This window comes from Gymnoscopelus microlampas (genome assembly GCF_963454915.1).
Source record: "Gymnoscopelus microlampas genome assembly, chromosome: 24".
NCBI classification, from domain to species: Eukaryota; Metazoa; Chordata; class Actinopteri; order Myctophiformes; family Myctophidae; genus Gymnoscopelus; species Gymnoscopelus microlampas.
The window spans coordinates 3,904,200-3,931,593 of record NC_139961.1 but is presented as its reverse complement, the minus strand read 5'-3'; the positions used below and the strand labels follow the sequence as shown (position 1 = coordinate 3,931,593).

Sequence of the window (27,394 nt, the reverse complement as noted above, 5' to 3'; positions counted from 1 at the left end):
TTTGAGGCCGTGACCCCCCCCCAAAATAACACGCTGTGAGCTTGTCGATCGGCTATTTTCTGCGAAAGCTTTCCCCACAATAACAGAAAAACGGAAAAAAAACACTAGTATAGAGCCCTGAGGGACTCCGGGCATTGGTCAACCATATGGGGTTTAAGTGGTTAAAGGGATAGTTCATAGGTCCTGGGTTCGATTCCCGCCAGGGACGCTGTGGGTGCTGGGGGCGTGTCTTCTCCTCCGCGTCATCAGCGCCCATACCCAGGGTGGGGTTGGCGAAAGGGCCTACTCTGTGTGGAGTTTGCATGTTCTCCCCGTGTCTCCTAGGGTAGTTAATACCCTCACAAAAACATGTAGTAATCCTGGTCGCTATACCGCCTCCCCCATGACAGCCGGGGCGCCTGATGGAGGGGAAGGGAACTGGTTGGAATAACGTGTTCCTTCCACGCGCTACGTCCAACCAGGGAAACTCCCCCCTGTCAGGTGACAAGAAGGTCAGTTGGCTCTCATGCACTGAAGGAAGCATGAGCTCGGCCCTGGCCTCCCTGGCTGTGGGGGACTGGTGTAGTGCTGGTGTAGGGCTGGTGTAGCACCCAGGATCACTTAGGAAATTGGCACCGGGTGAAAAAAATGGGTTACAAAAATCGCGGGATAAAAATGATTAAAAAAAAAAAAAAAAAACGGATAGTTCACCCAAAATGACTTTTTTTCCTATCGATTAGTCACCCCATGGAGACTTGAATTCATGGATTGTTTGTTTTTGTCTCATTCTGAGACAATAATTTGATGACCCGCAGCGGTTCCGGTAGGAGACACAAAGAATCTCCATTGTGTCTCCTACCGGAACCACTGCCTACTGGTCCGCTGGTCATCAAATTATTGGCTTAACAATGAGACAAAAACTAAAAGAATCTATGAATTCAAGTCGTCTCCATGGGGTGACTAATTGATAGGGGGAAAAAAAAGTCATTTTGGGGGTGAACTATCCCTTTAAGTATATTTTAAAGCAAATACGTTTGCACTTTTACTCAAGTAACATTTTGAACGCAGGACTACAGAGTATTTCTACTCTGTGGTATTGATGTGACGGTGATCTTTGTAGAATACTGGGTGTTGTATCGTCGGCTAAGCTCGGTGAAATATACACACTTGAGCTGGATTTATCCTTAGTTGTGCAGCAGTTTCGCGCACCAAAAACTAAAGATCTACAAGCTCACAACACATCACATCACATCGCGACATGTTGTGAACATGTAGATCAGCTAGTGTACGTATCAGTGCAACATTGGAAACAAGTCCGCAAGGACTTTTATGAACGGACCTGTTAGACAAAGTATTTTAAATGTAACTGTGCCGTTTTACATTTTTTGCTTAATAAAATATTCAATCAATCAACATTACATGGATTCAGATATCGAGAGAGATTCATGACTGCCACATGTGAGGTGCAACCACAAGGAAATAGTTACTCACCATTGATGGTTAATGACTGGTTCACAAATACATCTGGGGGTCCCCAGATGATTAGCTTAATGTGGAACATTGTTTTCTCACTCAACGGTAAACAAACCAACTTACAGTATAAGTGTATACAGGGTATCTGCACATTTATAAAGTCACAGTTTAAGGTCTTTTAAGACCTTTTTAATACCAAATTGGCCAAATTGTCAAATATTACGTAAGAAAGAGGCAAACATTGTGAAAATAGTCGATCTACAAGCTAACAACGCCTCACAGTGCGAGCTTGTAGATCGGCTATTTTCACAATGTTTATCTGTGCAACCGAGTCAAACTAAATGTAATGCCTACAATTACAAGTGTTTGTCAGGGTGGGGGGGTGGGGGTTCAAATATGATTATTTTGCGGGGGTCCCTAGTTCAAATATGATTATTTTTTTTTGGGGGGGGGGGGGGGTGTTTAGGAAGCCTTGGCCTATATGAGCGCATGCATCAGTTACGTGTCAGTTTTAAAGCATGTCTTCATTATGAAAAACAATCAACTGTAAGCAATGTTCAAGAAACTTCGTAATTTCGTAATTTGTCCCACTGCTTTGTTTTGTTTGGAGTTTAAGGGGGGAGGGGGGGATTGTATGTGTGTTTTATGTGGTCTTTGTGTATGCTATGTACATGTTTATAACATAAAAACTGTTAGAACGTTGTAAAACAATGAAAACAAGAAGCTTAGATCACAAAGGTGACACAGCAAGGTATATGGAATTATTATTTTATTAAGTTTGGGCATTTCTACAGATATTTACACGCATCTTACATAGTTTACAAAATTAAAGGGATGTGGTGATTTGAAAGGACTCCGATTTGTGATGATTTGTGCCAGATTTGCTCTATTTAACCCATTAAGACCTGAGGCAATTCTTTAAAAAAAATTCTAAACATAAAAAAAATGTTTAAAAGATTTTTCAAAAATAGCAGATCTACAAGCTCATAGCTATGAGCTTGTATTTCTGCTATTTTTGAATAGCCAAAGAAATCTAAAGTGACACAGATGCGTTCCAGGTCTTAATGGGTGAACCACTTCACACGCCTATATACTTAAAGTGGCGTGGGGTTCCCCCGGGCTCTATCCCGGGTCCCCTATAGTATTTCCCTCTACGCCAAATCACCTCGCCAAAAAAAAAAAGCTGATCTACAAGCTCACAACACATGGCGTTGTGAGCGTGCGGATCCAAAAAAAAAATGTTTTTGGCTTAAATGTGTTCACCCCAGAATAGTGACGCTAGGGTTCAAGTGGTTAAAATTAAATGTTATGCGCTGGTGAGGGGTTGAGGACCACACCCGCCTATATAAGAAACGTGTTCATGAAATATAAGTGAAAAACATAACCATAGGTTTTCCTGGTACTCTGCTTTCCTCCTACAACGGAGTAGATGAAAAGCAAAGCAGAGAAAATACACATTCACCAAAGAATAAGATGGTTCTGGCAAGTTGAAAACTAAATGTGAAAACAAAATGGAGTGACTCCTGGTCTTCTTGCTGTTAAAGTGAGGATTGTGCAAATTCAATACATACTTTAAAATGTTTTTTTTCCACTTTGGTGTGTGTGAGCCACCAGGTAGGTGCTGTATGTGTGTGTGGCGTTATCCGTGGGTTTAGCATAAAACATGTTATCACAATGTTATAATAGAACTTCTACTGAAAACAAATCCCTCTCAAGAGGAGAGGCGGTGCTGTGTCGCATCATTTAAACGAGAGAAAAAGCCAGACAGACGTCATAGATACTGTAACTACACCCGTTGGAAAACCCATCACCTTTTTCCTTAACAGTCTGTCCCTCACCTTGACAAAAAGGCAGTAAATATTAAATCCCAAAGTCGGTTTACAAAATGACATTACGTGTACGGTCTCCCCGTGTGGCACAGGGACCTGGGTGTCACCTTGCTCTGGTCCATAGCGTTAGAAGGAGTTCTCCTTAACGCTATGGGACTTTGCATCCTTTCCCTTCACACCCGCGGCAGCGCAGGCTCTCGTCTGTAGTAAAAATATAAAATACACTCTCTACTCACCAAAACAAAGAGGGTTTTATAGAGTTGAAAGCCTACTCTACTAAGTGGGAACACTCTGAGCCCCCCACCTCACGTCTAAAATACACTTTTTAGCCAGGAAAGAAAATATAGACCAATTATTTGTTTAGCAACATTGAGACTGGACGCACAGGTGACTGTTTCATGCAATCAATTCCCAACATATTGTTTGGGGGTTTCGCTGGTTTGAATTAATTCAACCTCCTCCACTAGTGTGTTGGCTAGTGAGGCGCGTCCCAGCGAGAGCTGACAGAATGGGGTTCATTTGGTGCCGGCCTGCGAGCGCATACTGGTTCTTATTAAGGGGTCTATTTCACCGGTAGGTAAACATGTTTGTGGTTACTCCACTGAGCCCCCTACAGATCTGGTCAATGGAATTTTTCTATTGACCAGATTTTTCCTTCCGGTGAAATATTTTCTTTTCTTGGCAAAAAGTGTATTTTGTATCATAAAACAGTCTTTGTTTTGGTGAGTAGCAAAAGTGATTTTATCTTTATTTTTTTACAAAAGACGAGCGGCTGATCAGCCTGTGGTGCGTACGCAAAGGCTCGAAAGTCCCATAGCTTTAAGGAGAACTCCTTCTAACGCTATGGACCAGAGCTAGGTGTCACCTTGTCAATGCTCTGCCCCCCCCCCCCCAAAATATCAACGTATTTGGTTTGTGATATTTTGTCCATATTGCCCAGCCCTAGAGGAGCCAGCTTGCCACACAGTGCCTCCCCCTGCTACCCGGGCCACCAAAACCCCAGGCAATCTCCCTCCATCCCACCCCACCATGGAGCAACGCCCCTTCACCAGCCCTGAGCCATCCTCCCTCACCTCCCTTTAAAAACCCTTTTAAAGAGCGACCTCTTTGTTGCTCTACTCGGTCGGCACTAGCTTGGCCACCATTGGTGTGTGAATGTGGGAAGTGAGGAAAATGCTATTCAGTTGTTGTGCACTGGACTAGAAACAAGGAGAACGTTGACAGAAACCCTCCTTGAGAAAACTGACAACCTTTGGGACAGAGTTGGAAATGCTGTATAAAACTAAAAACAAAAAACATTAGCTGGATGCTAATTCAGTGCCAGGTGTGTGATCAACTTAACATGGTAAACCTACAACTGTAATATGAAATCCTTTACGATGACCATGATGATGAGCGAATATAAAACGTGCCATGATGAACCAAAGCATTACGCTCTACAGAGTAAACTGGGCCACCTCCCTTCTTCACAAATCTCCACCAACGAAAACAAAACTCACCAACTGTTCCACTCCTCCTCCTCCTCCTCCTCCTCCTAACACCTGCTTCTTCGGTCTGCCAGGTAGCAACGCGGCCGTGTCATTATTAAAACGCCGTGATAGTATCTCAAAACTCACAAAGTCAATTCAAAATAACACATCAAAAAGTCCCCCCCCCAAAACCCACATATTCATAAGCCTGAGCCTTTCAGCGGTGGTTAAATGAGGGAAGCCAAACTAACTAAGTGCAAAGCAAAGCAAACGTTTCACCAACCCAGAAATATGAGGCCAAACTGAATCAAAATGTCCGAACATGATCAAATCACTAGTAAAAAGATACAAAAGGAGATGAGTCTTGGAAGTCCACTATTGGCATTAGAAAAATAAATAGCAGATCTACAAGCTCACGGTCCTGCCTTGTAGATCGGCTATTTTCGGTGCGAAACATGGCACACAACGAGTATATAAACATCTCGTTGCAAATACTCATTTGAGTCTTTTGTGTTACTATTCTTATGTTATGTTTAGGGGTTTGCGCCGTGACGTTATTTTAACTATTCCGTCAACCTGAAACCCCAGTAGAAAAACTAAAAACAAAAAAGAAGTGCCAAATTAATTCAACATGTGCTGTATTACAGGGTGTTGTAAAGGAATATTAAAATATTGCCACTGTGAGTTGTTGGGGTTGTGTTGTGAAATTAAAGTCTACCATGGTAGATTGTGAAGCCTAATTTATGCGCAGTCGCGCGATTGTGTCGCAAGTTGAGAATAGCCGACCTACAAGCTCATAGGCGCGTTGTGTGTAGGGGATGGGACGATAATCGTTATCGTTTTACCGTGATAAAAAAAAAAAACGTTCACAATTAATGTTAATTAATTCATGGTGAAATTGTCCTCCGTCATACACTAGCATGAATTAGCTTTTATTGAGCTGTAAACCCAGTACCACTTAAACCCTCTGTACAGACCTGTAAAAGGATCACATTTGGTACACTACACAAATCGATTGACCAAAAATAGCAGATCTACAAGCTCGCAACGCATTGTGAGCTTGTAGATCGCCTATTTTTGGCGAACTTTCAGAATAGGGGTATATACGGGGGGTTCAAGTGCTTAAAAAAAAAGCGGTATTTGAGGTTTTTAAGCGTGTTTTGATTATTGCGATAATTATCGTTAATCCATTAAGACCGGGAACGCATCCGTGTCGTTTTCAGATTTCTTAAAAAATAGCAGATCGACAAGCTCATAGCGCGGCACCGAGAGCCACGCTATGAGCTTGTAGATCTGCTATTTTGAAAAGCAAACACGAAGCATCTGTGTCACTTCAGATTTCTTTGGCTATTCATAAATAGCAGATCTACAAGCTCATAGCGCGGCACCGAGTGCCGCGCTATGAGCTTGTAGATCTGATATTTTTGAAAAATCTTGGGAAAAAAACTTTTTAGATTTTTTTTCAAAAAACTGTTAGGATTTAGAAAACATGTTGAAGAATCGCCTCAGGTCTTAATGGGTTAATCGCGGGAAAAAAAACTATTTTGCCGCAATAATCGTGCGGGTGTCATTTCTCATCCCTAGTCGCGTGAGCCTCTGTAACTCCGGCTATTCTTGGCCGCGTGCGACACACGGTCGCGCGACAAAAAAAAGTCTCCTACCCTCTCTGCTCCTACCCGGGCATGAGCAGAGTGGGGGCTTTGTTCAGCGGGTGACAGCGGCCCCCCCCCAGCCCCAGGGCACGCAGCGTCCCCCCGAGTCCAGACGAGTCCCCCCCGGCCCCCCCTCCTCCCCCTACCAGGAGACTAGCGGCGGCGGCGGTGGTGGTGTGGTGGCGGTGGTTGTCCAGGAGGGGGCCGTGAACGAATTCCGCGGTGGAGGAGGAGGAGGAGTTGACGGAGCCGCACTGGAGACGAGGGAGGCAGCTGGGGGGGAAGAGGAGGGAGGTAGACCATAGAGGAGGAGGCGTGCCCCCCCCCACCACCACCTGCTGCTGCTGCTCGGGGTCCGGCTCCGGGTTGGGGGCGTGGCCCAGCGAGGTCAGGATGGACCCCCAGAGACAGAGGATGGACGTCTGGGAGGAGGAGGGGGACGAGGGGGGCGTGGACGAAGGCTGGTGCCAATGGGGCGGGTTGGTTCCCGGGGGGGCGGCGCCACGCCCCCCCCGGCGGTCGTAACTCTCGTTGCCCGTCAGGACGCAGCAGGAGGGGAGACGCTGTGTGGCGGGAGGAGGAGGAGGAGCCAGCGGGTTTGAACCGGCGGTGTGGGCGTTGTGGCGGTGGACGCCGCCGGTGGACGCCGGTGAAGAGCTCACGTGGACCGGAGCGGGAGCCGGAGCGGGAGCGGGAGCCGGCGCCGGGCCCAGGGGGGGCGGCTGGTCGTTGGGCCTGGTGGGGAGGCTCAGCTGCTGCAGCACGGCACTGGTGGCGATGAGGCCCGCCACGCTGGTCAGGTAGACCAGACCCAGCATGCACGACACCTGTGTGACCCGTACATAAAGGTACAATGTGGTTAACCCATTAACACATTAACCGCCAAGAACGTAGTCCTACGGTCCGTTAAATCCAACTGTTAAGCGCCGAGACCGTAGTGCTACGGTCCGGGTGCTTTTTCCTTTTTTTTTCAATTTTCTACACGGACCATTTTCAGTGTAACACCACCGGAAGTCGACCGGAAGTGCGATCCCGTTATTTGTTTCCCGTCGGCCTCCATTCTAAGGCGCACACTAAAACCTCTGTTTAGCCTGTGTAGTTTTTTCTCCTCGCATTTCCCATGTTAACATAAACGGTCAGAACTCAAACATGGCTGCTCCGTTTGACACGTGGTCTGCACTAGTAGACGCAGGGACATGTGCACGTTGTTTACAAACAGTCCATCGCTCATTCTAAAGGATTTTAACGGGGTCTATGGCGACGTGAAAGAAACAAAAAACAACAATAAAACCTTGGCACTGGTGAGTACATTATGAGATTAGCCCTTGGCGGTGGATGTGTTAAGACCTGAACTGCGTCATTTTTAGATTTGAGCTAAAAAAGCATTATTTTACACTTAAGGCTATTCAAAAATAGCAGATCTACAAGCTCGTACGAGCTTGTAGATCTGCTATTTTTTGAAAAATCGTGAAAATGTGTGCAAATCTTTGAATATATATATTTTTAAAGCGAACATTTTTAACTCAAATCGTTGCTTCTTGGGGGGGGGGGGGCCCTGGAACAAGATATTTTGATGGGGGTCCGCGGCCAAATACATATACTTTTGGGGGTCCTTGACATGAAAAAGATTGAGCACCACTGATAAAGAAACGTGCGTTTTTCAGAATACTGTTGAGATTTAGGAGACATGTAGAACCGGCTTCAGGTCTCAATGGGTTAAGCATGGAATGACCAGGCTCAACTAGTCACAGAGTGTTTAGCTTCAGTCCGATGGAGCCTCCGATCGCTAGACACGGAGGGTACCACCGCGCTTCCGCGAAAGAAAAAAATACATTGACCTTGGATTTCTTTTCCCAGATTGCGTTTTTTGGTGAAAACGAGCCGTATTTAAAGGGGTCATTTAGGGTCATTTTATCGTCTGCTCAGGCTTTTGAGAGCCCCCCAGACCTTTTTTAAGTTGCTTGATTCAGTATTTAGATATTTGATATTAATTTCATCAGACACGCCCCCCTTCCTATACCCATTATAACTTCAAACTCCATGTCTAACACGTTAGATTCAACAGAAACACTCGTCCTTGGTTCTGCTGACTCACCCTGCCCTCCTAATACGCGAGGGGGGGCGGGGTTTTTTTCCGATTACTTTTTTTTCTTTCTTTTTTTGTATTTTCATTTTCCAAAACATTTTTAAAAAAATTATGGAAAAAAGTAATCGAAAAAACAGCCCATATGTTTGAAGTTACAATGGGTTTGTACAGGAAGGGGGGCGTGTCTGATAAAATTAAGATCAAATATCTACATACTGAATCAAGCAACTTAAAAACTGTGTGGGGGGGCTCAAAATAGAAGATAAAATGACCCAACGTTTTTTGGAAAGTGAAATATCCCTTTAACTGCCGATAACTACAGAAGGGACGATCGTGGTGACAATGTCATTTTTTCCGGTGGAAAGAAGAGAGACTCGTCTTTCCACCGAGACATCGTTTGTTTACATCCCGGTTGAATTATTTTTTCCTGAGGATCGTCAAAAAGACTTAAAATAAGGTCAAACCGATGGCAGTGGCTCAAGGTTCAAGGTTCAAGTTTATTAGTGTCCCCGAGGGGCAATTTGGTTTGCAGCATATAGCATCAGTACAGTACAACAACATTAAAACAGACAATAAAAAACAGTACAAAACAGAACAGTAAAACATCCATAGCCGATACATAGAGTTCACATTAGGTCATAAAGAGCAAAGTGTAAGGTGCTATTCAGTGCAGTGTACATGGCCATTGAAAAAGAATACATGGACAGCAAGGAGACTGCTAGGTGCCCGTATTAACTAAAGGCTATCTCCCCCTTGGCTTCTCCATGACCGAGTTCAGACTGCCGATAGAAATAGGAATAAAGGACAGTTTGTGCCTGTTTGTTGTGGCACTGGGGGTCCGCAAGCGACGGCCCGAAGGAAGGAGTTCGTACTCGGTGTTAAGTGGGTGAGCAGTATCTGAACGAATCGACTTGGCTTTTTTGAGCACTTGTCTGTTAAAGAGAAGTCCAAGGCTGTTTATGTTTGTACCAATTACCTTGGAGGCAACTTTCACAATTCTACCCAGGGAATTCTTGTCCTTGACACAGAGATTACCGTACCAACAGATAATAGAAAAGGAAATGACAGATTCTATGTAGGCACTGTAAAACAGTTTCATCAGAGTTTTGTCGATATTGAACTTAGCCAATTTTCTCAGACAGTATAGGCGTTGCTGGCCTTTTTTATACATCATGTCCGTGTTGAGGTCAAATTTCAGTTTATCATCGATTATTGTACCCAGATATTTGTAATTTTTTTACAATATCTAATGTCTCTCCGTTGGCCAGGCTCTTCCGGGGAGATTGTGGTGACAGTCTAAAGTCAATGCAAAGCTCCTTAGTTTTTGAGACATTCAGCTGTAAAAAAGCATTGTCACACCATGACAGAAAATCATCGAGCACTTGCCCATGGCCATTTTCTTCATTGCCAAGCAGGCTGACAATGACCGAGTCGTCAGCGTACTTGACTATGAATGAATTATGGAAATGGCTAAGGCAGTCGTTGGTATATAGAATGTATAGAAAAGCAGATAACACACACCCCTGGGGCGAGCCAGTAGAGGATGACAGAAGACTGGACAGTGTATTATTGACTCTTACACATTGTGATCGATTGGTAAGAAAGTCGAGGATCCAGCCCACCAGACATGGGTCCAGACTGAAAGTGCTAATTAGTTTCTCGACCAGAACATGTGGCTGGATCGTGTTGAACGCTGATGAAAAATCAACAAAAAGCAGCCTGGCGTGGTTTTTCTTTCCCTCTAGATGTTTGTGCACCAGATTGAGTAGAGTGGCAATTGCATCTTGGACGCCTCTGCCTTCTCTATAAGCAAACTGAAGAGGATCTAATAGGCTTTCAGTTTTTGCTACAAGTTCTCGCTTGACTAGCTTCTCAAACTGTTTCATAATAAGGGAGGTAAGGGCCACAGGTCTGAAATCATTTAGCGTTTTTGGGTTGCTGTTCTTGGCGACAGGGACAACAGTGGACTGTTTCCAAAGGAGTGGTACGATCTGTTGACTAATGGACATATTAAATAAAAAGTAGAAAATGGGACCAAGCTGGTCGGCGCAGGTCTTTAAGAGGCGACCCCCGATGTGGTCAGGGCCTGTGCTTTTCTTAGGGTTGCATTTTTTAAAACACTTGATCACATCCTGTTCCTCGAAAAAGGAACTGGTAGGGGGGGCAGACAGTAGTCTGTTTTTGATCTCAGCGTGATTTTCACTAAAATCATGGGCATCAAATCGGCCATAAAAGTCGTTGAGGTCCTGAGCTAGTTGCTTATCACAGCTGTAGTCGGCTAATGCAACCTTCTTCCTACCATTGGCTTTCAGGCCAGTGATGGTTTTCATACCATCCCAGGCGGAGCCCATGTTGTTTGCTCTGAGTTGGGCTTCTATCTTTTCCTTGTATTGCATTTTTCCAACTTTAACCTCTCTCTTTATTTCTTTCTGCAAATTTCGCAGTTCTGGAGTATTTCCCTCTCTCTAAAAGCTTTGTTCTTTTTCTGAAGAAGTGTTTTGAGGGGTTTGGTTATCCAAGGTTTGGAATTTGGGTACACCTTGATAATTCTATCTGGAATGACAGTGTCTTCACAATACAGTGACCAACTCGTGACAGGGTCAGTTAACTCATTTATGTCGGCAGAAGATGCCTTGAACATGTCCCAGTCTGTGGATTCTAGTAGACCTCGAAGGGTCTCACAAGCGTTGTGGTCGTTCCAATTTGAATTTGGATGAATTAATCAATTAACACCTGGCAGTGAATGTGTTAACTAGTTTCTTTCCCCCTAAAGTTGTTTTTACTTTATTTCTGTCTCCTGTAAAAAGCGACTTAAAGGAGAATTTTGGACTAAAGTTTTATTACCTTTTCTATGATGTTATGATATCTTAGGATGAATGGTACAGTAGAAAAAATTCATAACTCCACCCCTGGTCCGCCAGACCTTAAAAGCCCTCTAAGCTGCCTCATTCACTTGAATGGGGAATCTCACTTACAGTTGAAGCGGATTGGCCTTAGGTTAGATCACATATTTTAATATCTTTTTATTTTTATTTTTTATTTTTAGATCTGATGTTCATAGTGACAGAACACTATGCAACCAAAAAAACAAAATAAACAAAAAAACAGAAGTCTCGCTAGACGAGATTGAAATCTCGAGATTATTATTATTTTTTGGACAGTGTTCTGTCACTATGAACATCAGATCTCTCACCAAAAAAAAAAAAAAAAAGCTATTAACACAATGCCTGCCAGAGTTTTTTCAGAACAGTCTGTAGCCTCTGCCAGGGTTTTGCCATGATTTTGGTACCTGTTCGCGTAGCCACAGATTTTTTTCCTCCAGTATGATTGATCCCCAGATGGTTTCTAATCACAGATGAAATTCAGGTGTGGTTTCACAAATGTCAACGAGGTCATTTTGACCTCGTTGACATGTGTTGTTTGATGTTTCAATATAGCTCAAAACCAGTAGTTTTAAACCAAAAAACAAAGTGAATTGTTTGTCCGTTTGAATTTTAACATTGAAGTGAATGGAGCAGCAAATCTTCGAACATTTTTAGCTCCTAATCTGTTCGTAATTCGACAAGGGTTGAAATTATAAAAAAATTCAAAAAAAAAAAAAAAAAAAAAGAGCAGCGCTACATAGGTAGCATGTATTCTTATTATAAACATGATGTTATGGTACCTTGGTGAAGTGCTGGTAGACGGCTGTGAGGGCGTTCCTCCAGGCAGCCTGCTCTAGCAGCACACAGAGGTCAGTGTAGGTGAACCAGCCTCTCCTCATGCCCTGCCTCTCTGCAATGCTGTGGGACCCAGAGAGGACAAACCATGCTGCTGTCAAACGCACAAACACACACACACACACACACACACACACACCAGTGGTGGAGAGTAACTAAGTACATTTACTTAAGTACTGTACTTAAGTACAATTTTGAGGTATTTGTACTTTACTTGAGTATTTCCAATTTCCAATGCTTTTACTTCTACTCCACTACATCTCAGAGGCAAATATTGTACTTTTACTCCACTAAATTTACTTGAAAACTTTAGTTACTAGTTACTTTTCAGATATAAATTATGATATAATGAAACATACATTAACCACTTAAAACCTGTTTTAAACCTAGGCTATTTGAAAATAGCAGATCTACAAGCTCACAACGCGTCGCATCGCGACGCGTTGTGAGCTTGTAGATCGGCTATTTTCAAATATTTAGTACTTTTACTTTTGGTACTTTAAGTACATTTTGATGCCAATACTTTTGTACTTTTACTTAAGTCAATTTTTAATTCTGGACTTTTACTTGTAACAGAGTATTTCTATATTACAGTATTGGTACTTTTACTTAAGTAAAGAATTGGAGTACTTTTTCCACCACTGACACACACACACACACACACACACACACACACACACACACACACACACACACACACACACACACACACACACACACACACACACACACACACACACACACACACACACACACACACACACAAAAGCTCGCCACACACGCGTAGGGCTGCCACGACTATGGAATTGTCCTTGACGATTAATTGTCATACAAATAATGGCGATTAATGATTTAACTGTGTGGCTTTTAAGGCCTTTGTAAAGATAGGTTGCTTGCACGGGGGCAGATATGACAAAAAAAAACTTAAATACGCAAAGAAATGACTGACAATGACCAATAATCAAAATAAATAACTATGGCCAAAATACGCCATATTTAATTTAGTGGAAAATAGCAGATCTACAAGCTTGTAGATCTGCTATTTTCCACTATTTTTGAAATATGTTTCAAAATATATGAACCTTTCCCCACATGGAAATGATTATGATGATTATGCAAAAATAGTTGCGATTATCTCAAATGATTGCCTGTCACAATTATTACATAATTGTGACAGGCCTACACACGCCTACACACACACACACACACACACACGCCTACACACACACACACACACACACACACACTTTCAGTAGCAGGGTTCGCACACATTTTGAACAATGAATTATATATAGCAAATCATACGGTGCTATGATGAGGCTCCAGTGTGCCGTCAACGCACCGAGACAGACTCGAGCGAAGGCGTCACGTGACACAAATAACAGATCTACAAGCTATAACAACGCGTCACGGTGCAACCTGTTGATAGCTTGTAGATCTATTATGTTTCTCGCGTGACGTCCTGTATACATTAGTCTCTGCCGCGCGGCACGCAGGTCTTTTTTTTTTTTTTTTACCATGCTACATGTTTTTGGGACACGTTTTTCTATGAACAAAATCAACAGCCAAACACTATCCAAAACATTCGATTAAATCCATTAAATCCAGGGCCTGGAAAAACGTTTCTGATTTCAAAGTATGTCCAGACGTTTCATGACTGTGTGGGAACCCTGGATACTCGTGTCACGCAAACGCACGGCACGCACACACACACACACACACACACACACACACACACACACACACACACACATAGTTCCAGTAGTAATGTGTGAGTGAGAGAGAGAGAGAGAGAGCACCAACCTGGTTTCTAACACACATAGGCCCTGTTTAGACTGCAGTCACATCCAGTCAAATCCCATTTATTCCTCAAATCCCATCTTTTGGCCCGACGGTTCACACTGCATTTGCAAGTGTCCACATCAGATCAGATGTGTGCTCAGATTAATTTAACCCATTGAGACCTGAAGCCGATTCTACATGTCTCCTAAATCTCAACAGTATTCTGAAAAACGTATGTTTCTATATCAGTGGTGCTCAATCTTTTTCATGTCAAGGACCCCCAAAATGATATATATTTGGCCGCGGACCCCCATCAAAATATTTTGTTCCAGGGACCCCCCAGAAGCAAAGATTTGAGTTAAAAATGTTCGCTTTAAAAATATATATATTCAAAGATTTGCACACATGTTCACGATTTTTCAAAAATAGCAGATCTACAAGCTCATAGCGCGGCACTCGGTGCCGTGCTATGAGCTTGTATATCTGCTATTTTTGAATAGCCCAAAGTGTAAAATAATGCTTTTTAGCTCAAATCTAAAAATGACACAGTTCCAGGTCTTAATGGGTTAAACAACATCAACCCAAAGCCGCCCTGCGTCCACATATCTGTAATGACGTCGGTGGCGTTCGGGTCGCGCTGCAAGTGACGTTTTGGACAGCTTGATATGTGACTTGGGTTGTTAGATCAGGTTACTGCGTTCAGACTGAGACGCAGCTTTAGAAATCAGATTTGAAACCACCTCTGAATGTGGCTCAGGTCAGATTTGTAAAAATCAGATTCCATGTAACCTGTCTCTGTTCAGACTACATAAAGCAAATGGGATTCCAATCTGGATGTGACATAGATCTGATTCAGGCTGGATTTGGCTGACAGTGTAAACGGGGCCTTTCAGTAGTGAGTGAGTGAGTGAGTGAGTGAGTGAGTGAGTGAGTGAGTGAGTGAGTGAGTGAGTGAGTGAGTGAGTGAGTGAGTGAGAGAGAGAGAGAGAGGGGGCACCAACCTGGTTTCTAAGCGGCTCAAAAGGTTGAAGTAGTCACTGGGCTCCGTGTACAGGCTCCACTCCTGAAATGCACGACACAGTGGTCAGCCACTTAACTCATTCACTGCCAGAATTATTTCTGGCCTGTTTGAACACCGCCAAGATTTTTCATTGAAAAAAAAAAGTACTCAGGAGCCGAGATACAGAATTTTTAAGTTTTAAGTTAACAAGGAAGTGGATGGGAGTCTATATCTTCGAAAAATCATATCTCCTTGGTCTTTGGGTCAAAAAAAAAAAAAAAAATCTAAAAAAAAAAAAAAAAAAAAAAAAATATTTTTAATTTTTTAAATTTTAAAAAAAAGTCGTTTTAGTCGTTCTTGGCAGGCATGGCTTATGGACAGAAGTCGTTTTAGTCGTTCTAGGCAGTATATGAGTTAACTCATTCCCTGCCTAGAACGACTAAAACGACTTTTTTTTTTAAAATATTTTTTTCTAATTTGACCCAAAGACCAAGGAGATATGATTTTTCAAAGATCTAGACTCCCATCCACTTCCTTATTAACTTAAAAATTCTGTATCTCGGCTCCTGAGTACTTTTTTTTCAATGAAAAATCTTGGCAGTGGGCAAACGCGGCCAGAAATAATTCAGGCAGTGAATGAGTTACACATTTTGTTGTACAGTACAGTATGTCAAACAGCTGAAACGGCTGATCTACAAACTCAGAACGTGGCACATTTTTGAGCTTGTAGTGTACTAGTGTAGATCAAGGGTTCCCAAACCTTTCAGGCAGCGACCCCCAAAAATAATCATATTTCAACTGGGGGACCCCCAAAATATTCAAATTTGAAACTGGGGGACCCCCAAAAATAATAATATTTGAAACTGGAGACCCCCCCCAAAATAATAATAGTTGAATTGGGGGCCCCCCACCTGACAAGCACTTTTAGGAATTGTAGGCATTACATTTAGTTAGAATCGGTTCCACAGATAATTTGCTATGAAAATAGCCGATCTACAAGCTCACAACGCCTCGCAGTGCGAGGCGTTGTGAGCTTGTAGATCGGCTATTTTCACAATGTTTGCCCCTTTCTTACGTAATATTTGACAATTTGGTGTTGAAAAGTTCTTAAAAGTCATTAAATTGTAACTTTATAAATGTGCAGATACCCTGTGTATACACTTATACTGTATGTTGGGTTGTTTACTGTTGAGTGAGAAAACAATGTTGCACATTAAGCTAATCATCAACCCCCCCCCCCCCCCCCCCCCCACCCCAAAAAAAGTATTTGGGGACCCCCAGTTTGGGAACCCAGTACTGTGGGTGCGCTATTTTCACCAAATGTTGACCTACGACGTCATGCCTAGAATAAGGACGCTAGGGGTCATTTGGTCAAGTAGCAGGGGGTGAGCAGGGGGGCACACACACACACACACACACACACACACACACACACACACACACACACACACACACACACACACACACACACACACACACACACACACACACACACACACACACACACACACACACACACACACACACACACACACACACACACACACACACACACACACACGTTGGTATTAATAGACTTGAGAACCTCACTAGTGCATGCTTAACCCTTTCTCCCACCATTAAACACAAACAACTGCAACACAACAGCTCCTTCTTGGAAAGCCAAGGACTGGAAAACACGTCTTCATTCTCACTTTGCCGAATATTTCCTCAACCTTCTAGTCCTGGTCCTCGCCTGCAGTAGCAAATTTTATATTCTTTGGCTATTCAAAAATAGCAGATCTACAAGCTCATAGCGCGGCTATGACCTTGTAGATCTGCTATTTTTGAAAAATCGTGAAAAAGGGTGCAGATCTTTGAATATATAGTGTTTTAAAGCGAACATTTTTAACTCTATTCTTTGCTTCTGCTGGGTCCCTGGAACAACATATTTTGAGATGGGGGTCGGTGGTCAAATACATATAATGTTTGGGGGTCCTTGAAAAGGTTTGAGCACCACTGGAATAGCAACATACAATTTTTTTCAGAAAACCGTTGGGATTTAGAAGACATTTGTAGAATCGGCTTCAGGTCTTAACACATTGACTGCCTGAATTATTTTCACTGCCTATTGTTATTCATGCCAGAGATTTTTCAATGGAAAAAAAAAAGTACTCAGGAGCCGAGATACAAAATTTTAAAGTTTTAAGTTAACAAGGAAGTGGATGAGAGTAAAGATCTTCAAAAATTCATATCTCCTTGGTCTTTGGGTCAAATTTAAAAAAAAAAAAGTAAAAAAAAAAAAAAAAAATTGAAAAATTATTTTTTTACTAAAAACGAGTTAACTCGTTTTAAGCAGATCTTGGCACTCAAGTGATGAAAAGCTAAAAACGAGTTAAGTCGTTTTAGGCATTCAATGTGTTAATGGCTTAAATTAAAAAGGTTTTAGAGACACTAGTAGCCTATTGTAATTGTAATAGAAGACGTGAGGTGAAATCCAACATAACCAGCTCTGACAGTGGTTAAAATGTGATGGAACGGATTCCCTGGTTCCTCAGGTTGTGGATCTTGTGGATCCTGACCCCTACAGGTATGACGGGGAACGAACGGGACTCACGATGGCGTTGAGGAAACTCATCTCCAGGCTGTTGACCGTCTGCACGTCCAGTTTGCCCGCCGCGCCCCACTCGTCGTTGAACACCTCCTCGTCCTCTCCCTCGTCGTACAGGTACTTGCTGGCAACCATCTGAGGTTACGCGCACACACACACACACACACACACACACACACACACACACACACACACACACACACACACACACACACACACACACACACACACACACACACTTAAGACCTGGAACCCATCTGTGTCACTTTAGATATCTTTGGCTATTCAAAAATAGCAGATCTACAAGCTCATAGCGCTATAAGCTTGTAGATCGGTCAATAGGAGACTCAATAGCGGTGTTGATTTCGTCGCCGAAACATTTTCGTCGAATTCCTTTTTTCACTGAAGAAAACTAAATAAAAACTAAAGCTACGATGAATAAAACTAAGACAATTTCATCAACAGATATAAACTAGACTAATACGTTAGAGAGGGACTAGAGGAGAAGAGATCCAGTAGAACTAAAAGACAAGTCATTCTATGTTTGGTTGTGCTCGGGTGTTGCGCTCTGAAAATAGCAGATCTACAAGCTCACAACGCGTCGCACCACAGCTGTAAAATGAAACCAAGCATTTGGTTTCATTTTACGCTGTCAAAGAGTTAAAGATCTAATAAGGGTCCATTTGGTTACCAACCCTCCATCATTTAGCTGGGGACCACCTGGAACCTCCTCAAGGACCACTGGTTGAGAACCACTGCCCTACTTGATCATACTACAGCGTCACACAAAAGCATCAAAAGTAGCCGATCTACAAGCTCAAAACGTGGCGCGAAGCGACACGTTTTGAGCTTGTAGATCTGCTACTTTTGATGCTTTTGAATCCTGAAAAGTAACAGTTTTTGACAAGGTTTCCACCCGACAGAGACGATGTATAGCTAAAATCTAATCTAATAAAATCTAATCGATGCTAACATCTCCGGTAGGAGACTCAAAGTTGACACTTTGCGTCTCCTACCGGAGCCACCAACGGTCATCAAATTATTGGCTTAATCGATAGGGAAAAAAAGGTCATTTTTGGGGTGAAGTTAGTGATGCTAGGAGGAGGAACTCCCTTTGTTTGGAACGAGCAGTAAAAACAAGAGCCCCAAGATAGCCTGACCTGTGAACCCTGAACCCTGAACCCTGGGACACACACACACACACACAGCAAAGATGGTTAATCTAGGAAGATACACCGTCCCAATTGGAGCCACTAGAGTCACAAATCCTACAAATGGTCTCCTAAGTAGCAGTGGTTTGCTTCTCCCCCTCCCCTCTCCCTGGCTGACAACGCCATGTGTGTGAGCATTATATTGGCTGTTATCTCAAATCATATCATACCCCATCAACCAAGACGGTTAATAATGGAAAATTATATTATTGAGCATTGGAAAGTTTTCTTATATGTCCATAATGATTTCACGTGCTATATTCAAATATAGAATTTAATTTCATCCGTTTTTAGAACATCTTATGGGGAGTGGGGACAGAGCATAGTTAAAATAAGGGACAGAGCCCTTATTCTCGTCCGTCAGACTGCAGATGGACTCTTCAGAGGTCTTCCCAAATCTCGCGAGAGTGTGTTGCTGGGATAGAGACAGTAAGTAAGTAAGCCTTGCCGAGCCCCGAGGCCCATAGGGCAGGATCTCCTGTTTCCTTAGCGTGAGGCAGCTTGATGTACAAGCACACCCCCTGGACATGACGCTAGTATGTCGCAGGGACTGAGTGACAAGCAGGGTGGCACTGGGTCCCATTACTAGAGTCCCTGGTATGACCCGACCGGGGACCGAACCCCGGACCTAACCTCCCCGTCTCAGGGCGGACACTCTTGCCACAAGGCCACTGAGCTGGTGGGATAGAGAAAGGTCCATAACAAAGTTGATTTTCTCCTGATTTGTGTCAAAAAAAAAAAGCTGTTTAAGTGTGAAAATCTTGTAAACATTGTGTGGTTTGTGACGATCAGGTCCAACATTTAGTTCAGTGACCGTGGAGCTAAAGAATGGTTCAGAAGCTGTGTTCACGTTCACTCTTCCATAGGAATCAACAGACTCCAACAATGCTTCCTCTGCAGGGACGTCACGGGCTCTCAGAAGGTTGGGCTATTCAAAAATAGCAGATATACAAGCTCATAGCGCGGCACCGAGTGCCGCGCTATGAGCTTGTAGATCTGCTATTTTTGAAAAAGCGTGAAAAACATTTGTAACTGTCAAATGTAAATTCTATATTTTCAAAATTTGGAGTTTTTTGGGCGGATTTTGTTAGTTTTTTTCATGTTTTGGTTACTTTATTTCGGTTTTAGGGTTAGGATTAGGTTATGTATATTTTTGAGTGTTTGATTACAATGATCAATGTAACATCTTGACTGTAATTACGAAGAATTTGAGTGTTCAGAAAATATGAACTTTATAAATTATGTAAATAAGTAAAAAAAAAAATAAAAAAAAACATGTAGGAAGGATAGGCACAAATAAGCTTTGAGCTTCAGCCTATGCCTTTTTGATCAATCAGCATGAACTGTTGGATTATAGTGTGGTACGTTTGGTGAAATTGTTGATGTGGATCAAAATAAACTAAACTAAATGTAATTCTTATTATTTTATTTTTTTTAAAGATTTTTTTTGTGGCTTTTTATAGCTTTATTGGGAGAGGGATAGTGAAAGTAGGCTGACAGGAAATGGGGAGAGAGATGGGGGAAGACACGCAGCAAAGGCCGTCGGGAACGGGACGCGAACCCGCGGCACGCTGTCTGTTAAGGGATTTCAACCAGGGTGCCTGGACCGCGACGCCACGGCCCAGGCCATGTAATTCTTATTTTTGCCTGATTTTACCGATTTATTATAAAAAAAATCACACCCTGTGTGAAGGTAGCGGCGCCCTTGATACATTTTGTCATCGATATGTGTTTATAATGTGTTTATAGCCATGTCACGTGAAGCTTGACCAATCACTTTGTTGACGGGTTTGACCAATCAGAACGTTGACGGTGAACACGGACAAAGTCAGGTATAGAGCAGGATCCGCTCTATACCTAAAGGTATAGAGCGGCTAGCGCCGCTAAAAATATATATTTTTTATTTTTTCAAAAAGTGGGGGGCATGAAATCACAGATCTGTCAGAGTGAGGGTGTCGCATCGTACGCACAGTGAATGGCCGTGACGCCCCTGTTCCTGTCTCCTAAAAAGGCGTCTAGCTACGTCACACAGATACAGGACGTAAAGCGGAGACGGCAGGTCTTGCTATTTCCGTCTCGGCACACAGTACAGCCTGACCTCTGACCCTCTGACCCTTGGACACACACATACCATGGAGATCAAGAAGAGGTCGGAGGAGGAGATGTTCTGCAGGTATTCAGGGTTTCTGTGTCGGAGTCTCTCGATGTAAACCAGCGCTAGCATCATGGCACATGGGGAGATGCACGCCTCCCTGTAACACACGCACAACAACAGTTATGTCATGTGGTTCCTTAACTCAGTGGTTCTCAACCTGTGGGTCGGGACCCCCAGGGGGGTCCCCACATGATTTTTGGGGGAGTCCCCAGATGACAGTGAAGTGATATTTTATGGACTTTTAAGACCCTTTTAATACCTAAAAAATAAATTAAAGAAAAGAAAAAGACCATTACAGCATCAAAAGTAATCAACAAACTATACTATAAAACATTGGACAAATTGTCAAATAATATACGAAAGAGGCAAATATTGTGAAAATAGCCGATCTACAAGCTCACAACGCCTCGCAATTGTAGATCTGCTATATTCACAATATTTATCTGTGGAAAGGAGTCAAACAAAATGGGGGTCCCCAGTTCAAATATGATTATTTTGGGGGTCACGGCCTGAAAAGGTTGAGAACCACTGCCTTAAAGGACAACTTTGTTTTTTTACAACCAAGGTTTATATTTTAGCTTGTAATTAAAGTAAATAAATGATGAGTGTAATTTTTTTTTCTTTTACTGCTTTCTATAGTTTTAGCATTTTTTGCGATATTTTTTACAGTGGGCGGGGGCATTCTGTCCGGTGGCTAAATATGCCTTTTTTACACAATAAAAAAGGTCCGGCTGTCTGTGATGGCCAGATTTGAGTTATTGGGGGCTAGAAGAGCTACTGTAAATAATAATAAAGAAAACGCTGGGTTGTTGTGTTAAAAAAATACATATTTAGCCACCGGACAGAATGCCCCCGCCCACTGTGAAAACACTGTAAAAAAGATTGTGAAAATTGCTAAAACTATAGAAAGCAGTAAATGTAAATTTTTTAACACTCATCTTTTATTTACTTTAATTACAATCTAAAACATAAACATTGGTTGTAAAAAACCAAAGTTGTCCTTTAACTGAGGGGGGGCCCCACATTATTATTTTTTTCTTTTGGGGGGGGGGTCCCCCCAGATGATTAGCTTTCCTCTCTCAACGGTAAACAAACCCAACATACAGTGTTAAGTGTACACAGGGTATCTGCACATTTATAAAGTGACAATTTAATGACTTTTAAAGACCTTTTTAATACCAAATTAACAGCCACTGAGACAGACAGCGGTGCCTTAACCCATTAAAACCGGGAACACATCTGTGTAAGCACTTTAACCATTATTTTACACTTTAGCTATTAAGAAAATAGCAGATATACAAGCTCGTAGCGCGACGTCTTAGCAGAAGTGCGTGGTGGTGAGACAGACGATCGAGTCTCGAGTCTAATTCCAAACGTTTTGTCTGCTTTTGTCATTGCCCCACCGTTGTCTAACCACATCTACCAGCATCAAAACAGGATGGAGTAGTGCCGCTGAAAAGTTGAGAATAATAAAACGTTTATAGCATCTTCAAAAAGAAAGCACAACACAATGCTCAAGAAGGGAGTACCGTGCCGTACCATACAGCCTAATTCATACTTTGTCATAAACAAATGGTGGACCTGTAGGTCTGCTAGTTTCGGCAAGACACTGTTGTGTGACGGAGCATAAATTAAACATAATAACATAAATTGTTGTTGCTTGTGAACGCATTCCTAGTGTCGAGTCTCAATGTGTTTATTTCAGGCCCCGACCCCCCCAAAATAATCATATTTGAACTGGGGACCCCCCACCCTGACAAGCACTTGGAATTGTAGGAGTTGAGGCATTACATTTAGTTTTAAAATAGGAGATCTAAAAGCTCAGTCACAACGCGCTAGTAGATCTGCTATTTTCACACTTTTTGCCTCCTCCTTATTTCACAATCTGGCCAATGTTTGACAAGTTTCTATAGTATAGTTTGTTGATTACTTTTGATGTTTTTCTTTAGGTATTAAAAGGTCTTAAAAGTCTTTAAATGGTCACTTCACTGTCATCTGGGGAGGACCCCCCCAAACAAATCACAGGTGGAGAACCACTACCCACCTTTCTTCAAGTGTCTAAAGGCCAGACCGCACCAATGCAACTAGTCGCAACTCCTTGCAACAAAACAGCTTTAAAAAGGCCAGTCCACAATAATGCAACTCCTTGCAAGCAACTGCCATTGGGGATAATGGTTGCAAGTAGTTGCAAGGAGTTGCATTGCTGTGGACGGGCCTTTATGTGCACATCTAATAGCGTCCGGAGAACCCACCTGGCGACATGGGCCGCATACTTCTTCTGGAGCTTTCTTATGGGGCTGGGGGCAGATTTATGGAGGAACTCCACGGCAATATCTGGAAAACCAGGAAACAGAAGTGAGAGAAAAAGGTCAACAACGTCGAGAATCGCACACAGAACTCATATATCCGGCAGCAAACATTCAAAGCAGAGATAGCATTTGCCTTGCAAACTAGATGCAAGAGATACACATTTATCCTGGTCCTTATGCGGTAGGTAGGTGGTTCTGTTTATTTAGTCAAATAAAACTACTATGTGCCAATTAAAACCACTTGAATCTTGAGTTTGAACCTGGATAATGTGGCTGATAAGTATATATTTTTGTAAAATAGGTTCTTGTCAATAAGTTAAAAGAACTCAAACAGAATAGAAGGATTAAGAAATTGAAACCAAAACGAGGAGCAGACAAAACTGGAACACTAATAAAACTGAAGCTGATAAATGATCTTTGAAGGGTTCTCTCTCCTGATTGGATAAAATTGGTATCCTGACCTGAAAAGTACCGGTAATTTTCCGGTTCATTCAAGAGATTGAGAGACAGGGAGGTCGCTGTTACTGAGCTAACAATCTAGCGAGGAGTCGAGGGTGGCTTTAGGAAATATACAGTGACTTAATAACCCTTAGTCTAACCACCCTTTAACTCAGATCCATGCAATAGGCAACTGTCTTTGCACCCCCACCCCCCCATAGTTGTGTATTAATGCAGTGGTCCTTAAACTAGTGGTTCTCAAACTTTTTCAGTTCAAGGACCCCCAGATTGATATATATTTGGTCGCGGACCCCCAGAAGAGAAGATTTATGTAAAAAATTAAAATAAAATTAGTAAAAAAAAAAAACCATTCTCAATATTTTTCAAAACAATTCAAAAATAGCAGATCTACAAGCTCACAGTGCGGCACAAAGTGACACGCTGTGAGCTTGTAGATTTGCTATTTTTGAATAGCCAAAGTATAAATAAATAGATACAGATAAAGTGGTAAAAATGTGTGTGATGCTATGTCAACTCCTTTAGCGGTGGACCACCTGGAAAAATGTTTTCAAAAATGTTTCAGAAAGTTTCACTATTTTCCCACGATTGTTTTTAAAAATCGACCGGCTATTCTCAAATATCTGATGCTCATGTGGCCTAGTTAGTCGCTTCTTTTGGGCTTGTTTTCATCCACCTCTCTCGCAGACTCTGGCAACACTGATGACACGCCTGTGACAGTCTATGTTCTACAGCATACATGGGCAACTCAGCTGTTTACAATTCCAAACATGCAAACATGACTAGGGTGACCACCCGTCCGGATATTCGCGGGGCAGTCCCGAAATTGGACCCTCTGTCCCGCGTCCCGCACAAGCAGAGCAAAAAAGCATTTATATATTTTTTTGATAATAAATCCGTAAAATCAGGCAAAAATAAGAATTCAATAACCCTAACCTAACCCTAACCCTAAAACCGAAATAAAGAAACCAAAAACTGGAAAAAAAACGAACCCAATCCGCCGAGAACCGCGAAAAAATGTAAGTGCGCGCGGTGGGTCCTGATGTGTCCCGCGAAACGGGTTCATCTGTCCCCCAATGGGCCTGTTTGAAGGTGGTCACCCTAAACATGACCCGCTTTAATTACTTCAGTCTATATTAGTAGCTTAATGACTAGTATTAAAGTACAAAAATGTTAATGTCTTTTTTTATGTCCAATGTATTTGTATTCATTAAGTTAAATAAGTATAACTAAATGCATTTGAAATGAAATTGATACTTTTCAGGATTCCAATTCAAAAATAGCAACAAAAAAAAATCGGAATTCCAATTCAAAAATGGCAAAAAATAGCAGATCTACAAGCTCAAAACGCGGCGCACTGCGACGCGTTTTGAGCTTGTAGATCTGCTATTTTTGCTACGTTTGTATGACACAGAATGGCCCGACAGCATATGCAATGTGTCCCTCTGGAGTGAGTCAGTGGAAATATAGTGTCCCAGTCTCCATCATCAAGGTTGCATCACCCCTGATCCAGAGAGACGTCTGAGGACTCACCTGTGACGGGACAAGACAGGGCATCCAGAGAGACGTCCGAGTCCAGGCCGTAGTACAGTCTCTTCCTCACTCGTTCAGACAACTTCTGGTGCCCAGGAATAAACTGTCAACACAACGTCAGGGACCGTCATTTATGTGGCTTCGTCATCGTTTACTCAACTAATTGCGATTGACGATTTAATTGTTTTGGCTTCTAGGCCTTTGTAAACAAAGTTGCACGGGGGGCAGATATGACAAAAACAAACTTAAAATACACAAAGAAATGACAGCCACAATAATCAAAATCAATAATGTACTAAAAAAAAGTCAATAATACGTCATATTTAATATTTTACACTCAAAATCCGTTACAAAATAGTGGAAATGGCAGATCTACAAGCTCACAACGCGACGCTTTCGACGCGTTGTGAGCATTTTGAAAGATTTTCAAAATGTACGGTATGAATATTTTTCAACGCGATTATGACGATTATGCAAAAATAATTGCATAGATGCATTACATCTCAAATAATTGCGATTAGGTGATTATGTAATAATTGTGACAGGCCTAAATCAAAGAAGCTCTGCTCCTTTGGTGGCATCTATGGGGATCTGAAGAATGAATAAAGAATAAAGAATATTGATATTATTTGTGGGGTGACAATTGGCGCTTTCACAATATTTACACAATGAGATTTCTAGTAGGCCTAATCATATATATGTAATAATAACTAGATGAAGGTAAATAAAAGACCAGCTAGAACAGTCAGGTATAAGTTCAGAGAATGACATAACTTTATACTTTACTGTAATGCAGCCTTTAGAAACAGGAAGACAGGCAACACCTACCTACACCATGTCACAATATTACCAGTGGTGGAAAGTAACATTTACTCAAATACTGTACTTAAGCGCAGTTTTGGGGTATTTTTTACTTTACTGGAGTACTTCCATTTTTTTTTCCTTTTACTTATATTCCACTACATCTCAAATATTGTACATTTACTCCACTACAATTATTTGAAAACTTTAGTTACTAGTTACTTTGCAGATTTGTATTATTATTGCAAAACATACATTAACCACTTCAGCCCCTATATACATTTAGGCCATATCAGATCTACAAGCTCACAATGCAACGCATTGTGAGCTTGTAGATCTGCTATTTTCAAAAGATGGTTATGAAACGGGACAACATTCTGCATAATGGGTACTTTTACTTTTGGTACTTTGAGTACATTTTGATGCCAATACGTTTGTACTTTTACCCAAGTACATTTTGAATTCCGGACTTATACTTATAATAGAGTGTTTCTACATTTCAGTATTGATACTTTTACTTAAGTAAACAAATTGAGTACTTTTTCCACCACTGTTCCACATTCACGTCCGGTGTGGAAAATAAGTAATAATACATAAAAAACAACAACAATAAACAAACTACCCAGATAATAATAATAGTAATAATAATACTCAAACTATTAATAACCATATTTTAACAGGTTTATCTTCTTTACCTCCTATAAGGTGGAGGAACAACACAAACACGGCCTATAATAATTAGACTGGGATCAAGTTACTTTGCAGGCTACGCATCCGGTCTGGGGTCTATACCGGATACGGAAACGTTTCTGCCATGTAATAGTTAGGGTGCAAATAACCGGATACAGTAGGCGGGCTCTAGACCGGATCACACCGGTTCATTCACAATGGAAAAGCCTGGTGGAGCGAGGTTAATAATAGTAGCCAAACGTCAGCTAGCGTGCTAACGTTAGCATTAGCTTCGCGCTGTCACGTCCGGGTCCAAAAACGGTACAAAAAATAAATTAAAAAAAAACCTCACCGTAAATTCCTGGAAGTCGGACAGATGGAACGTCTTCTCGTTAAACAACGCGTCGAAGTCCATTATGTTGTGTTTTATTGTGTAACAAACTAGCAGGCTAGGCTAATATATTAGCCGCTACTAGCAACGCAAACTAGCGCGAGCTAAATAACGATGTTTAGCTTTTTTTTTTTTTTTTTAGAACGACGCCGTTCGCTTCCGCCCCGCCCACAACTCCTCTTGTTCCCATAGCTCGGAGGGAGGCAGTGGTGTTAAAAGTAACGAAGTACATTTACTCAAGTACTGTACACTTTTGAGGTATTATTTTTTACTTTACTGAAGTATCTCCA

General features: G+C 42.0%; 2 protein-coding genes and 1 long non-coding RNA gene across 4 annotated transcripts in view; all 3 read right to left on the bottom strand.

Moving 5' to 3' along the window:
- The window catches only part of prkag3a (protein kinase, AMP-activated, gamma 3a non-catalytic subunit), a 13,032-nt gene extending 12,991 nt beyond the window's left edge, over positions 1-41 (bottom strand). The window contains exon 1 of the mRNA XM_084051714.1: positions 1-41. This exon is cut by the window's left edge and continues 356 nt beyond it. The gene's annotated coding sequence lies outside the window, so the exon portion shown is untranslated.
- A 2,167-nt stretch (positions 42-2,208) lies between these two features.
- On the bottom strand, positions 2,209-6,086 carry LOC311041129. The gene is made up of 2 exons (XR_014600353.1): positions 2,537-6,086; positions 2,209-2,357 (listed from the first exon to the last, which is right to left on the bottom strand). It is a non-coding gene; the product is annotated as an uncharacterized lncRNA (long non-coding RNA).
- Positions 6,087-6,150: 64 nt separating this feature from the next.
- Positions 6,151-27,214, bottom strand: cnppd1 (cyclin Pas1/PHO80 domain containing 1). Of its 2 annotated transcripts, none has more exons than XM_084051203.1 (8): positions 27,066-27,214; positions 25,244-25,346; positions 23,198-23,279; positions 20,922-21,042; positions 17,586-17,714; positions 14,991-15,052; positions 12,153-12,270; positions 6,151-7,229 (listed from the first exon to the last, which is right to left on the bottom strand). In XM_084051203.1, the coding sequence occupies exons 1-8, from the start codon at positions 27,126-27,128 to the stop codon at positions 6,423-6,425; spliced, it is 1,485 nt and encodes a 494-aa protein (XP_083907329.1). In that variant the 5' UTR covers positions 27,129-27,214; the 3' UTR covers positions 6,151-6,422. The 2 variants fall into 2 exon arrangements, with proteins under 2 accessions (XP_083907329.1, XP_083907330.1); XM_084051204.1 differs by having other exon boundaries at positions 25,244-25,325.
- Positions 27,215-27,394: the final 180 nt, after the last annotated feature.

Bases quoted from the DNA above. Each gene is read 5' to 3' on its own strand.
- cnppd1 (XM_084051203.1), bottom strand. From the start codon at position 27,128: ATGGACTTCGACGCGTTGTTTAACGAGAAGACGTTCCATCTGTCCGAC. The intron at 25,347-27,065 runs GTGAGGTTTTTT...TTGTGTTGACAG, and splicing joins CCGACTTCCAGGAATTTACG to TTTATTCCTGGGCACCAGAA. The intron at 12,271-14,990 runs GTTGGTGCCCCC...TGGGTCCCACAG, and splicing joins TTGAGCCGCTTAGAAACCAG to CATTGCAGAGAGGCAGGGCA.